The sequence below is a fragment of the Abrus precatorius genome, unplaced genomic scaffold, assembly GCF_003935025.1.
Source record: "Abrus precatorius isolate BTA unplaced genomic scaffold, Abrus_2018 Scaffold11, whole genome shotgun sequence".
NCBI lineage: Eukaryota > Viridiplantae > Streptophyta > Magnoliopsida > Fabales > Fabaceae > Abrus > Abrus precatorius.
Window position 1 is genome coordinate 14,799,451 of NW_020874303.1, and position 15,811 is coordinate 14,815,261.

The window sequence follows — 15,811 nt, forward strand, 5'->3', positions numbered from 1 at the left end:
ATTTTAACATGTGTTTTTTTATAAGAACTTCAGCATGTATTGAAAATATGACATAACGAATGACAAATTTTATCCTTTTATTATTTTGGAGTTTAATTAAGCTTTTCTTCACGTATATAACGTTTTCTTTAAAAAAAAAAAGTTTTTTAAAATAATATATACATATTTTCAATATATGACTTCAATTTTAATCATTGCGTGATCATAAATTTTACTTTACACGTATGTGACCGTAAGAATGGAATTGAAAATAATTGTACGCTAAAATTAAATTCATCTTGTTTTTCAGGGATCAAATTAAAATAAACGTTAAATAGCGGGGTCAAAAGTTTAAATAATTATTTTATTAGGTATGGAATGGGGATAAAGAAAACCACATAGGTACTCTCTTCGTGCCAGCTTTTTCATCGCTTTTCTCTTTTTCTCTATCCATTTGATCTCTCTCTCTCTCTGAAGGTACTCTCTTCTCTGCTGGTTGCTTCCGATTGCAGATTTTATTTATTTATTTTGTGTCTGTCGGGGTTTGGTTTTGATTAATCGGTTGTTTGTTCGAGGAACATGGGACTCTTAAGTTTGATAAATTTGATTAGTTTCTGGGCGACCAATTTGGTCGATAAATGTTTGTGTTTCAATTTTATCATGTGGGTAGCCCTGATTCCCCATTTTGAATGTAATCCTCAGTCCTCTACAAATTAAGGTTTTTTTTTTTTTTTAAATAAGACGAGGGAAAGGGTTTGGCTTGGGAGTTTTTTAGTCCACGTTTTACTGTTGATGTTAGAAAGGGTGCAGAATAAGCTGCTACCTACTTAAGAACTTTGTCTTGTGCTAATTCTTCGATTTCTTTTTATGAGGATGAATTTGTGTGAATTTAGGGCTATATTCGATTATGCTTCTTCCCTTCCTCCCTTATGTACCCCTTTCCGAGAACCCTATTTTTTTTATTTTTTTTTGTGTTCTCTGTTTTTTTTTAAGCAGAGTAGCTGAAAGTATATGTTGGTTTGTGTAGATAGGAGAGACTCCGTAATGCAAAGAGAATTTGGTGCTGGGCACATTCTTTTGATAATTGTTAAACCTTATTTTAATGTTCTATGTTTATAATTTTCATTTCTATTTAACCTAAGAATAAGCACTACTTTAGAGAAGTGCAGCGTGCCATGTGCCTGTCCAAAGCGTGTTGGCTCTAACATGCACTTTATCACTCCAAGTATAGTCCTGTTGGTTTGCTTTTGGAAAATCTAGATACAGATATTAGACAATATCTTCTCAATAACATCGTATTATGGCATTTTACTTTAGTGTCAAAAACAATTAGATTTTAGTAATTACTATTACTAATCATTTTGCTCTGGATTTCTGAGGTTAGACCTAAAATATTTGGTTCATCTTTTTTTGGAGAAATAATAACTGTTTTTTGCATGCTTCCTAAAAGACTTGGAAAAAAAGTTATTTTCTCCCTGAAAAAAGGAGTGCCCAAACATGCATGTTATTGTTGATTCTATTTTGTTTTCTGTTTTTGTGTTGCTGTCCTGACAGAATATGTTTTGTGGGTTCTCTATGTGTGTATGCTTAGTGTTAAAACGCAACATTGACACTTACTTTTCATGTTACAATCTAATGATCCTATACCCCCTTCTGTGTCAATGTTGAAGCTCGATGTGGTCAACCTTGCTTTAGTGGAGTGTATGAATATGAATATATTGTCTTCAGGGTTGTTGATGGGCTCACAATTTGCAGAACTGATTAATGGAGTGTATTCTCTTCTTTACTGTTGGGATATATGACCTCCATTGGTTATTACTTCTTGGAATTCTGCTCATTTTAGTTTGAGAATTTCCTTGAAAAGTTAAAGTTAATATTGTTTGATCTTGAAGTTTGATGCTGTGAATTTTTTCATACATTAGCTTATGCTTTTGAATGAAGTGATATTTTGAAATTTGAAGTATTATTAGAGCTGATTGAACATGAAGTAACCTTCTACCTCCCTTTCTTGTAATTAAAGTTTCCATGTAATGAAATGTTAGTACAAGTAGTAGTAATTTTGTTCTTTTTCTTTGCTTCAATTCCAATGTCTTACACATTACTAGAAATTATAAACGCCATGTTTGCCCTTGGGTAACAACAGTTATTACCTCAAGCATTTCATTGACACATTCTTTTTCCCTTCCTTTTTTGGGGTAAATTGTATCCTTCTTAATTGAATTGTTTCCTTTTCAGGTTCCATGTAAAATGACAACCACAAAAGCTATGTATAATTGCTTTATTTGTTTGAATGTCTACCCTGACATGCTCAGTGTTGTTAAAAAACAGCCATGGCGGAGCCATGGCAGATGTCACTGGCTCTCTACCCAAACTGCCACAACCATGGCGGAAAATGGCAGGATTAAGATGGAAGCACTGTGGCAGCTGTTATGTGCCCGGCAGCCATGGCGGAAATGGTGTTTTTTTAGGGAAAAAAGTGAGTTGGGCCTCTGACCTGACCCAGTCCAGAGTGACCTGCAAACTCAACCCCAAAAATTTATTTCTTCCTTTCATGTGACTCCCATCTCTCCTTTTGTTCCAACGTCTCTCTCTTCATTGTCCTCAGCTTCTCTGTTATTCCTTGCAGACGCTGTAGCAGTGGAAATCATGGCCTTTTGCACACGTCTTGGCTGCTATTGTGAGATTTTTGAGACCCAAAAATGTCCTAAATTTTGATGTTGCAGAAACATGTATTGGGGAGTATTTTGGGGGTTTTGGGTCAAAAATAATAAAAGGCTTTAAATGGGTTTAAAAGAACTGATTGTGCCTCTGCATATTTGCACCCTCTTTTCTCTCTCTCACACTTTAGTATTGTGCGACCCATCAACCTACTACTCTCCGGTGACTTTCTGGTGAACTGCTGGTGTTTTCTGGCTAGTTTCTGGTATTTTTGGCAAATCTCTATTCTTTGACCCTTGTTCTACATTTTCTGCGTGCTCTGTTTTTCTGCAATTTGTTCTCCTCTCATTGTCTGTTTCTTTTTTCGTTCTGAACTGCCAAGTGCTCTGTTTTGCTATAGGTTCCAGTTTTCAGCTACTTTGTTCTTTTATTTATGTATTTTGTCTAAATCTCTCTTCATTCAGTTCTAATTTTATTTGACTTTCAATGTTTTGTTACTTTTAAAGGCATTGAGTCAGAGCCTTAAACTTGTTTATTTCCTTGACTTTTATTGTTATATGCTTATATTTATTGTCTTAACCTCTTTATTTCAGCTTTCCTTCAAATTCTTTTTTTTTTTCTCAAACTATTTTTCCCTTCTTGGTTTTATATCACATTCTGCAGGTTATATATATATATATATATATATATATATGTGACCGCCATAAGCCACCATGGTGTCCGCCATAATTTTATAGCAGATTTTTGGCTGTCCACCATGACGTGCCATCCGCTGTTGATAACATTGGACTTGCTTACAGATGCAGCTCTGAATTATTTGATGAATTCATCACAACCCTAATCTATCTTTTTCTGCTTAAGTTAACCTGTGGGTGTTTGGGTGGATGAACGAATGTATTGTGGACGTGTTCTTAACTCTTAAGCATTGATACTCTGCTTCATTGAGTTTCATTGCTAGCAACTGTGATGGTTTAAAAACATGTAGTTTTTTCCTTTACTGTTCTCGTCTAGCCTTGGGATATGACTGTTTGCTTTGCTGATTAATGGAATACATCCTCTTTTGCTTTATAAGAAACTGGCCATCCTTCATTGGTTATTGATTATTACCGCTTGTAAATCCTCTAATCTTATTTTGAAATTCTTAAAAAACTGAACTTAATATTCATCATTGTTACCAGTTGCATGTGATTGTGCTGCAACTACATTGGCTGAACTTGTTTTTTTTTGGGTATTTTTGTGTTTTCCATTTTGAATGAACAGCATGGGGTTTCTGATTGGAGAGCAGACACTCGATTACTCACTAGTTGCAAAACAGTGTAGTGACTCACTACGCTGTTTTGCAACCCAAGAGCACGAAAACCTATATCTCATTTATGGTGAACCTGCAGCTCTCTGGCATCATTTCAGCCAAATTCACTGCTTTCTTCCTTGCTCCTGGTGAATTCATGCATAACACAGGATGATTTCAGCCTCTTTGATCTCTGTTCTGTTCATTAATACAGATCTCTGTTTTATTCACACTTCACATCCCCTATTTTCTCTCTCTCTCTCTCTAAATAAAAATTCAAACTCCTTTTCTCTGTTCACATATCTATTTTTTTCTTTTCTTCATTCCTACTTTCTCATGCTCTTAGCAGTCTAGTTTCCTTTATGTTTCTTGAATTTTGATGTTAATTTGTTATTGACCTGTGTGGTTAGCCGTTAGCTTGAATTGTTAATAATGAATATGTCTGTAACTTAGATTATTTTTGAGCATTTATATTTGTATAGTATAAAATATTAATTCAGTGTAGCAACCATCCCTCTATGAGTCTATCCCACTCAGCATAGTGGGGATTAAGTATGAGATTCATTGGTTTTGAAATTGTCTTTCCTTGGACTTCTTTTCAGCATTGGGTTTAGTTTTTAAGTAAAGTGACTTGAAATATTATTATAGCTGGTTGACCAATTGAGCTGAATTATCTTATTTGCTTAGTCTTTTGTAATTGAAGTTCTGATATGATGAAGTGTTCTGTGTAAGAACACGATTTAAGCAATTGTAAATTTATTTTTTTACCATGCTTAAATTCCTTATTTAATTACAGTTCTTAGGTTAAGAGGTCCTTTGCCAGTTCTTTTTCCCCCTCCCATTTTTCTTTCTTTTTCAATCTCAGCCACCTTCATTGTATTGCTGTTGCTTTTGTTTATTGGTTGCACTAACATTTACCTTCGGAATTTTGTCTGCTTCAGCACCTATATAATATGGAACAAGAAGACAGAAATGACTCTGAGATTCTTCCTGAAGAGTCTTCTAATCCTCAATCATTAGAAAAAGATAATAGCAATAAGGATACAAATCCCACTGAAGGACCTGGTAAACCAGAGTCAAGTAAAAAGAATACTCAACAATCATTAAAGGCCAAATCTAAAATTGCTAAGAAATCCATAGCTGGTAAGTTTAAGAACATTACAGGTAAAGGTTCTCAACAGATCAGGGCAAAGGGAAAAAATTTCAAGGACAAAAAAGTAGTAGGAAACAGTGATGAACAGCCTAACGAGAAGAGTGAGAAGGCCAAAGAGAATAAAAGTCAAAATAGGAACACTAATGACAAAAGTCCTATCCATAAGAGCCATCAGGCTGAAAAGAATAAGATCATTGAGGTGGATAAGAGTGAACAAAAGCAGAAGAATAAAGAGAAGCATAGAGAGTTGGACAAGGGTGCCAGGAGTAGAATAAACAAATCTAAGCATAGTGCCCCTGAAAATACTGACTCAAGTGAGAAAAAGAGAGAAAAACTTGGTGGTTTCATCTTCATGTGCAGTGCAAAGACAAAACCTGACTGTTTCCGCTATCGTGTCATGGGTGTTTCAGCTAGTAAAAAAGACATTGTTTCGAGTGTCAAGCCTGGGACTAAGCTTTTTCTTTATGATTTTGATCTGAAGCTGTTGTATGGTATTTATAGAGCTTCATCTCCTGGTGGTATGAAACTTGAACCGCGAGCATTTGGTGGTAACTTTCCTGCCCAGGTTAGTTACTTCCTCATTTTATTTTCCTATGTAATTTGGGCTGATGTCTTTTTTATTATGACTTATGTGCTGAATCTGCTCTTATGGTGCAACCTTCAGGTGCGCTTCAACGTTGCGTCTGATTGTTTCCCACTGCCTGAGAGCATTTTCAGAAAGGCGATCAAGGAAAATTACAATGAGAAGCACAAATTCAAAACAGAACTTACTGTTCAACAAGTGAGAATCAAATGTTATCTCTAGTGGGCTAGTTGTCATTTTCTTCTATTATGTACAATAGATGTTATTTAAATGTCCTCTTTCAGGTTAGGAAGCTCACTGAACTTTTCCGACCAGTAGATATTCATTCTTCCTTGCAGCCTGTGCACTCCCCTCCAAAAGCAATAATCCGAGATAGGGAAGTTCCTGATGGTGTTAGGGGATCATGGTCCAATTTGCACAGAGAAAGACCAGTTGGGGATTCATATACCAATACTAATCTGGAAAGATATAATATGCTGTCTCATGAAAGGGATCCTAGAAATGAATGGCAAGATGATATTCCTCGTGATTTATTTCTTACTGAAAAGAGTTACCGAGCTTATGGTCTTCAAGGGGATAGAAGTAATGTGGCTTCAGCTTCTCAAGTCAATCAAATACTGGATCCTTATGAGAGGGATTATGAAAGAGAGCGCCTTCATCCCCTGGATCCTCTCTACAGGAATAATGTCCCTGCACATGTAGAAAGTCTTCGTGCTGATCCTCTTCATTTGAAAGAGAGCGAGCATCAGGCCTATTTGCGTGGTGGAATTTCTGAGCAAGTTGATGATCCTTATCGCCCATATCGCTATGGTGCTTCGCCAAGGGATCCATATTTGCCACCATTAAGTAGAGAGGAAATATCTTCAAGCTCTTATTTGGTTGGGGGAAGAACCTTGATAGGAAGTGATAACTTACAGAGGAGAGAGGCTGTTCACGATAGGCTTTACTCAACATATTCTGCTGCTGATGCTTTGTCAGAATATAGTCGAATGCAGCACTACGGTGGAGAGAGTTTGGAGGCTACAGCTGTGCCAGTTTCGTCTCGATACTCTTTCGCGGGTCCTTCATATTCACTTCGCTAAACTAAACATTCAGTTTGAATCTCCATTTTCGTGTGCTCCTTAAGATTATCTTCCAATGCTGGTGACTAACTGACTAGCTATAAAAAAAATGTATATGTTTTTTCTTAGGCACCTCTGGACTGCGAAAGCATTTCTATTGTGTCTGAGATTTGTTGTGCAAAATGCCATTGATGATGACTATTTACTTTATAGACACTGCTAGCTTTTCCAAGATTGGAAGATAGTTTCAATTGATTTCTTTATGGTTATACAGTTTTGCAGGCTGATGATTCCATAGGATCTGTTTGGACACGGTTAAGATTTAGCCCATTTTATCTTAAATAAGTAGATACCCTGTATGATTTTTCGGTGCTGCTATGACATTATTCTGTTTTTAATGTTTTCAAACCGGAATGGTGAATGAGTTAAGATATGATTTTAAGTTTGAGTTTTGACCAAATCTTTTTTAGAAGTTAAACAGATCTGTTACTGGCTCTGAAAACTGATAACTTCTTTATTTCTAAATTTAAGACATTGGTACTTGAAGGTCAATGGATCCTGAATAATTTTTTAGAAGGTAAATTTGAGAGAAAGCACTTTTGATACTATTTGAAGATTATTTCTTTCATCATTTTCTTTTTACCATTAGTTTATAATCATTTGCAGAATTTAAGTTTTTTGGAATTGTCTTTAATGCCCTTCAAAAATTAGGTTTCGGAAGATATTTTCAAATCAAATTTTGAATTTAATTTCTGAAAGTGGTTTTATACCTTCAGCAATATAAATTTTGAAAGTTTTTGTAAATTATTTTCAAATTTTGACTTTTGAAATCCATTAAACATTCAATTTAAAAATTAAATTTTAGAAGAAACAATAAAAAAATGATATGAAAAGGAAAGAAAGAGTGGTGTTAATACTAATTTCTTACTTATTTTTCCATTCATAAAATTAAAATTGAAGACTTCTCTTAAATTGGATCGAGGACATATACCTTGAAGTATGGATAATTTTCCCTTAGCCTGTTATTATTTTTCAACAATCTAATAACACCAATTTTTTTTTTCAACGCACTTAGATGTCAAATTTGAGCATTTATATTTTTAATAATATTTTATAAAATATAAGATTCATCAATTCAACCGTTGACTATTTTATATAAAGTTAATATAATAATATATATCAATTTTACATAATTTAAATATTTATAAATATATTATCTAAAAATTGATATTTATTTAAATTTTAAAAATATTTTACACGTTAAAAAAAATAATACGACAAAATATCAATTATTTTTATAAAATTAATTTATTTTGTTAGATTATTTTAATAATCTTATTATAGTGCCCTATGTAACTTATAACATGACTCTAATTAAGGATTTAATGTGATGGTGGCTAAATATAAAATATAGCGTCATTGAGGGTATAATTGTAAATACAATTATAAGGAAACCTTCCCCTCTCCTTTCATATAAATTAAAGAGCGCTTACCAAATGAGAGTTACGACATTCTCTATTTGTTCACTTTCACGATCTCTGAGTGAGCTCACGGTAAACGCAAGAAAGAAACTTTCTCTCAACCATTCGAGAGGAGTTAAAAGAAGAAGGAAGAGTTAGAGAAAATACCAAGGGATCAACAACATCAAAGAGAAAGGTAACATCAAGGAACAATGGATTCAGGTTAGTGCTCTTTAAACCTTAATTGTATGAGAACCATATATTGTGTTGTGAGAGCAACGTAATTCAAGATCTTAATAAGGAAAAGGTAATTTCATAATAGTCATTGCATAATAGAAATTACATAATGGATTAAATAAAATTCTAACAGTTTTTCCCAAATTACATGAACCCTAGGTATTTTATATGATGGATTGACATTATTTTGATGTTGAATAATTGTTTTGGATTCAATAATTGAAAATCCTAAGGTTTTGGAAGCTAGAAAAATTGTAATCAGTCTCTATGAATATGTATGGCATGAGCAATGGCGTAGTCAAGTTGAATGGGCTTAATTATGATGATTGGACTGAACAAGTTCGATTCCAGCTAGGTGTTATGGACTTAGACCTAGCAATCATTATGGAACAAGAGCCTATAGACATCACAGAGATCGGTACTGAAGAGGAAAGGACTCTTCATGAGGCTTGGAAAAGGTCGAATAGGCTGACCTTGAGCTTGAGCTTGCTGAAGATGACTATGACTGAAAATGTGAAGCCACCAATGCCAAAGACTGAATATGCTAGGGAATTTATGGTAAAGGTAAAAGAGTATGCACAATCAGATATTATTGACAAGTCCATTACAAGTATCCTATTGACTGAGTTGACTACTAAGAAGTTTGATTGGTCACGGCCCATTCATGACCATGTGACTGACATGATCAATCAATAGGCAAAGTTGAAATCAATGGGCATGGAGGTAAATAAATTCTTTCTAGTACAATTCATTTTGAACTCACTCCCTCCTGAGTTTGGTCAGTTCCAGGTAAATTACAACACCATTAAGGATAAATGGAATATACAGGAGGCCATGCTGGTTCAGGAGGAAGGGAGGCTGAAGAAGGTGAAAGAACACTCTGTCCATCTCACATTTTAGGAAGGGGCTAGTAGTAGCAAGGTTAAGCTAGGTAAGAAGGACAATAAGGACAAGAAAGATAAGGCCTTATTAAAGGTTTGTGAAGGCCGAATCCAGAAGGGCCAGAGGTGCTTCTTCATGCAGAAGACTGGTCACTTAAAAAAGGATTGTCCGAAGAGAAAGGTTTGATTTGAAAGGAAAGGTATATATTATTACAGTATACTTTGAATCAAATCTTATTGAGGTACCTAAAAATACCTAGTGGTTAGATTCTGGTGCAACTACTCATATGTCACATGTAATGCAGGGATTTCTTTCGATCCAGCTTATAAGCGGAACTGAAAAGTTCTTGTACATGGAAAACAGAATGAAGACACGGATAGAAGGAATAGGGACTTACAGATTGATCTTGCATACTAGTTGCTGCAATAGATCTAGAAAAGTGTCTTTATGTTCCTGAATGTGCTAAAAATTTGGTTTCTATTGCAAAGTTGGACGAATTTAGTTTTAATTTTAAGATTGGAAACGATACCTTTTCTTTGTATAAACACTCGTACTATTTTGGATCTGGTACATTAATTGATGGTTTATATTATTTCAATCTTAATGTTAAATTTGCTGAATCTCTGTATCATATTGAGAATGCTATTAATAGTAATTTGAATGTTTGTAATGAATGCGCTGCTTTCTTGTGGCATCAAAGGTTAGGTCACATATCCAAAGAAATGATGATGAGGTTAATGAAAAGTGAAATTTTACCTCAATTGAATTTTGTTGACTGGGATGTATGTGTGGATTGTATTAAAGGAAAACAAACTAAACACATATCAAAGAATCCAGCCACAAGAAGCAGTCAACTCTTAGAGTTGATACACACTGATATTTGTAGTCCGTTTGACATCCCATCTTGGGGTGGTGAAAAATATTTCATTACTTTTATTGATGACTACTTACGTTATTGCTATCTGTATGTGTTGCATGAAAAATCTCAATCAGTGGATGTCTTACATGTATTCATTGATGAGGTGGAAAGGCAACTAGATAGAAAAGTAAAGGTTGTGAGGTCAGATAGAGGTGGTGAAAATTATGAAAAATCTGATAAAAATAGACAATGTCTAGGTTTATTTGCAAAACTTCTAAAAAGTCGAGGCATATGTGCACAATATACTATGCCTGGTACACCACAACAAAATGGTGTGGCTGAAAGGCGGAATCGTACTATCATGGAAATGGTTAGGAGTATGTTGAGTTATAATTATGTACCTATGTCTTTGTGGATATACGCATTAAAGACTGCTGCGTATCTGCTTAATAGAGTTCCTAGTAAGGCAGTTCTAAAGACTCTTTATGAACTATGGACAGGAAAAAATCTCAGTTTAAGACATCTTCATGTCTGGGATTGTCCAGCAGAAGTAAGAGTGTATAATCTACATGAAAAGAAGCTTGATGCTAGAACCATAAGTTATTATTTCATCGGCTATCCTAAAAAAATCAAAGGGGTATAGATTCTACTATCCTAACCATAGTATGAGAATAGTTGAGTCTGGAAATGCAAGGTTCATTGAAAATTGTCAGTTTAGTGGGAGTGGTAAAACACAAAAGGTGGAAATTAAAGAGACACATGTGAAAACTCCTGTAGTTAGTGTCTCTTCTCCAGTTGTTGTTTCTCTTGTTGTATCACGGTCACACAACATAAGGAGACAACAAGTTAATGTTACAAACCCACAAGAACAACATATAGAGGATAAACCAACTGAAAATGCACAAGTCACAAGTGAGCAAGAGGAAGGTGAACCACAAGATATAGCATTAAAGAGATCTGTAAGGCAAAACAGACCTGCTATTTCGAATGACTATATGGTTTACTCACTTGAGCATGAATGTGACTTGAGTATTGATGAGGATTCAGTCTCAATTAAGCAAGCCATGGAATGTTACAATTCTGAAAAGTGGTTGAATGCCATGAAAGAAGAGTTAAAATCAATGAGTGACAATAAGGTATGGGATCTAGTCGAGTTGCCTGAAGGTTCAAAATGAGTCGATTGCAAGTGGGTCTTTAAGACCAAACGTGACTCAAAAGGAAACATTGAGAGATACAAGGCTAGACTTGTTGCTAAAGGATACACTCAAAATGATAGCATAGACTATAAAGAGACATTTTCTCCAGTTTCAGAGAATGACTCTTTAAGAATTGTTATGACTTTGGTGGCTCATTATGACTTAGAGCTCCACCAAATGGATGTAAAGACCGCCTTTCTGAATGATGACTTGGAAGAGGAAGTTTATATGGATCAGCTAGATGGCTTCTTGACCGCAAGTAAAGAAAGTATGGTGTGTAAGTTAAAGAAATCAATATATGGGTTGAAACAAGCTTCCAGACAAAGGTATCTTAAGTTCAATAATACCATCATGTCATATGGTTTTGTAGAGAACACTGTTGACCGGTGTATCTATATGAAAGTTAATGAGAGCAAATTCATCATTTTAGTCTTGTATGTTGATGACATTCTTCTTGCTACTAATGATGTTGGGCCATTGTATGATGTAAAGGAATTTCTCTCTAAGAACTTTGAGATGAAAGATATGGGTGAGGCTTCCTATGTGATTGGAATAGAAATATTCCGTAATAGATCACAAGGATTACTGGGATTGTCTCAGAAAGGTTACATCAACAAAGTATTAGAGAGACTCAAAATGGAAAAGTACTCATCAGGGGTAGTTCCAATTCAAAAGGGAGACAAGTTTAGTGAAATGCAATGTTCCAAGAATGAGTTAGAGCGGAAAGCAATGGAATCTATTCCCTATGCATCAGTGGTCGGGAGTTTAATGTATGCTCAAACATGCACTCAGCCTGATATAAATTTTGTTGTTGGAATGTTAGGCCGATATCAAAGTAATCCCGGAATGGACCACTAGAAGACTGCAAAGAAAGTCCTTAGGTATTTACAAGGCACCAAGGACTACATGCTTACTTATAGGAGATCTAGTCAATTGGAAGTGGTTGGCTACTCGGATTCAGACTATGCTGGATGTGTAGACTCAAGGAAATCGACCTTTGGCTACATCTTCTTGTTAACTAGAGGTGCGATTTCATGGAAGAGTAGAAAGGAGTTCATTATTGCTACATCTACCATGGAAGCGGAATTTGTGGTGTGCTTTGAGGCCACTATTCATGCTTTGTGGCTGCAGAACTTTGTCTTAGGGCTTGGTATTGTTGATAATATAGAAAAGCCGCTAAGAATGCACTGTGATAATTTCGCAGCCGTCTTCTTCTTTAAGAATGATAAGTATTCAAAAGGAGCAACGCATATGAACTTAAAATACTTATCAGTGAAAGAAGAAATGCGAAAACAGAAAGTGTCTATTGAGCATATTGGTACTGATTTAATGATTGTGGATCCGCTAACTAAGGGATCATCTCCTAAAACGTTTTCTGGACATGTTGGTAGAATGAGCATTATAGACAAGTTCTTGTTAGCATGATTGTGTGATTCACATATATATGTGTATAGATTATTTTGTTCATATTATTGTAGACATTTTAAGAATTCAATAAAAGTATTGTTTCTGCTTGTTTACTTGTTATCTGAATTGTGTTAATGTACATGTATGGTTTGAGTTTAATACATGTTGAGTGTTAAAAACACATAAGAGTTTAATGTACATTTCATCAAATGACTTGTGATCGTCATGATCCGATCAACTTAAATCATTAAAAGATGATGACTTGATATTATCAATGATATGTGCACTTACAGTTCATTGAATCTTCAAGTCGTAACATAAGTCAAGTGGAAGATTATTAGATTATTTTAATAATCTTATTAGTGGCCTATGTAACTTATAGCATGACTCTAATTAAGGGTTTAATGTGATGGTGGTTAAATGTAAAATATAGAGTCATTGAGGGTATAATTGTAAATACAATTATAAGGAAACTCTCCCCTTTCCCTTCATATAAATTAAAAAGCGGTTACCAAATGGAGGTTACGACATTCTCTATTTGTTCACTTTTACGGTCTCTGAGTGAGCTCACGGTAAACGCAAGAAAGGAACTTCCTCTCAACCATCTGAGAGGAGCTGAAAGAGGAAGGAAGAGTTGGGAAAAATACCAAACGATCAACGACATCAAAGAGCCATCAATGAACAATGGATTCAAGTTAGTACTTTCTAAACCCCTAATTGTATGAGAACCATATATTGTGTTGTGAGAGCAACATAATTCAAGATCTTAATAGGGAAAATGTAATTTCATAATAGTCATTGCATAATAAAAATTACATAATGGATTAAAGAAAATTCTAACTTATTTGATAAGAACATTCAAACAAATAGTTGGATTTAATTCTATAAAAGGTGAATATGTATATTAATAATATTTTTAGTTATTTTAAAAGATGCTATTGTTTTTAGTTTTAAAAACTGAAAATAATTTTTTTAAAATAATTTTTAAAAATTGAAGTTGACAAATAAGTTTTTATTATTTTTTACTTTTAAAAATAAAAAAATGTATTTTTAAAAAATAAAACAAGCATGTTCTCAGTTTATTTTTGCAGCGTAGAGTTTAGGACATAGGGCATTGGGTAAACTCCTATTTACAATATAGCCAAACCATATGTGTATAGCTAAATTAATGTAGTGTTTGTACATGACCTGTCAAGTAAATAAATACTATTTAATTTTAATAAACACTTCAAATTTTATTATTTTTTAGAAAAATTAATTACTAATTTATCAAGACTAATGAAGATAATTATATGTTCTAAATTTATATTTTATTTAAAAAATAAGTATATGATTAAATTATTAAATGAGTGAGTGTCTTGTTAACACATTTCACAATAAAATAAGGATATAAAATAAATTTTAACAATTCATTCAAAAATGTTTTTTTATGATTAAAATATAAATATTATTTTTAAAAAAATTGAAGAAAGTATATAAGTAAGAATAAATAAATAGTTATAAGTTATCAATAAAGAATTTATTTGGATAATTTGAAAAATGAAAAACTTTTTTGTACCATAAATTTGTATCACTTTTTTCTACTCTCACTTTGCTTCCTTTTTAGAAAGGGTGACTTGCTCTCATACATCGTAATATAATATTTTGTGAGGTTTAATTGAGTGTTTCATCTTTGTTAAGATTATACAATTTGAATTTAATTTTTATACATTTTTAGTCCATATTGTTTCATAAATTATTATTTTTAATCTTTCTTACCGGTCTATTGATATATTGCTATGTTTTAACTTTTACTTAAACCATGTAAGTTAAATGGACTAAAAATAATATTTAATAAAAAAGTAAGTGTTATATTCTAATAAAATATTTAAGTGAGAATAAGTTCAAATTAAATAATTTTGAAGGAATTAAACACTTAATTAAGTCTTTTTTTTTCTAGTTATTGAACAGATTCAAAACTACAATAGTGAAGAATTTCATTGCACTAAGTCCAATGAAATTTTAACCATCCATTGAATTAAAATTTACATTTATTACTTTTAAAATGAGCAATTTACTAGTATTAATAGTCAAGATCTTCTTTAGTGATGATGTCATGGGAGAGAATCTAGATCCCTACTGAATATTGATTGTATTTTAGTCTTTCAAAGTAAGGAGTAAAAATGACTACATATAAGGTCTAAGAATAGTATTACATTACCAATTCTAATATGATGAATAAAAAAAGACAAACTCTAAGTTAAATTACTTGTTGAAAAATATGTGAAAAAATTAATAATTTTTTAAATTATAATAAAGATAGAGGATCTCATTTTTTTGTAAGCAATCAAAAATGTTAAAAATATCATAAGGGATGAGTTTACTTTTTGACATAGTAACAGATAAGTTTCCTGATGATATTATGACTGGTTGAAACTAGACACATTATGTGATGCACTTTGTATGTCAAAATTCATGATATAGAGTTGCAGATTAAGGACATTTGAACCCAACATGGGTGTAATTTTTCTCAAATTTCTACTTTGATATTAATACCAATTACTTTAGTCATTCATTAATCTAACTTGTCAATTAATAGTTATGTTGAGAACAAGTTTATTTGGTCAAGCAGTTTGAAGGGAAGTTATACATGGTTTTAACTAACTCATTGGTAGAATATTGTACCAGTACATTAGTTGGAGGTGAACTTGACATCTTCCTTATGCAGGAAAGATTAAATTCTTAGTTTAGCTTATTTGTTGTAATGTCCTTCCCACAAATTATTTAAGGCATTCTAGGAATTTGACGCCTTCACCCATTTGCTAAGATGTCATACTTACACTGAGAACACTTTCCACTATAGTAGAGACTGTCCAATACCTAAAAAAATATAGGTTTGTGAAGTCTATGGAATAAAGGATTTGTAACTTCATTTGATGGCAACAATTGGATTATGACTCAACATAAAAGTAATCTTCTCTTATTTTTAGCTACACTATGGTGAATATGGAGGGTCATAAATGTTGATTGCATTGTTAGATAAAAAATCTTAATTTATAAAATTATGTT

General features: G+C 33.3%; 1 protein-coding gene across 1 annotated transcript; it reads left to right on the plus strand.

Moving 5' to 3' along the window:
* The first annotated feature begins 359 nt into the window (after window positions 1–359).
* LOC113854816 lies at window positions 360–7,160 on the plus strand. The gene is made up of 4 exons (XM_027486059.1): window positions 360–456; window positions 4,867–5,643; window positions 5,743–5,859; window positions 5,946–7,160. Exons 2-4 carry the CDS (start codon window positions 4,879–4,881, stop codon window positions 6,741–6,743), a joined length of 1,680 nt encoding a protein of 559 aa, XP_027341860.1. The 5' UTR covers window positions 360–456; window positions 4,867–4,878; the 3' UTR covers window positions 6,744–7,160.
* The last annotated feature ends 8,651 nt before the right edge of the window (window positions 7,161–15,811 follow it).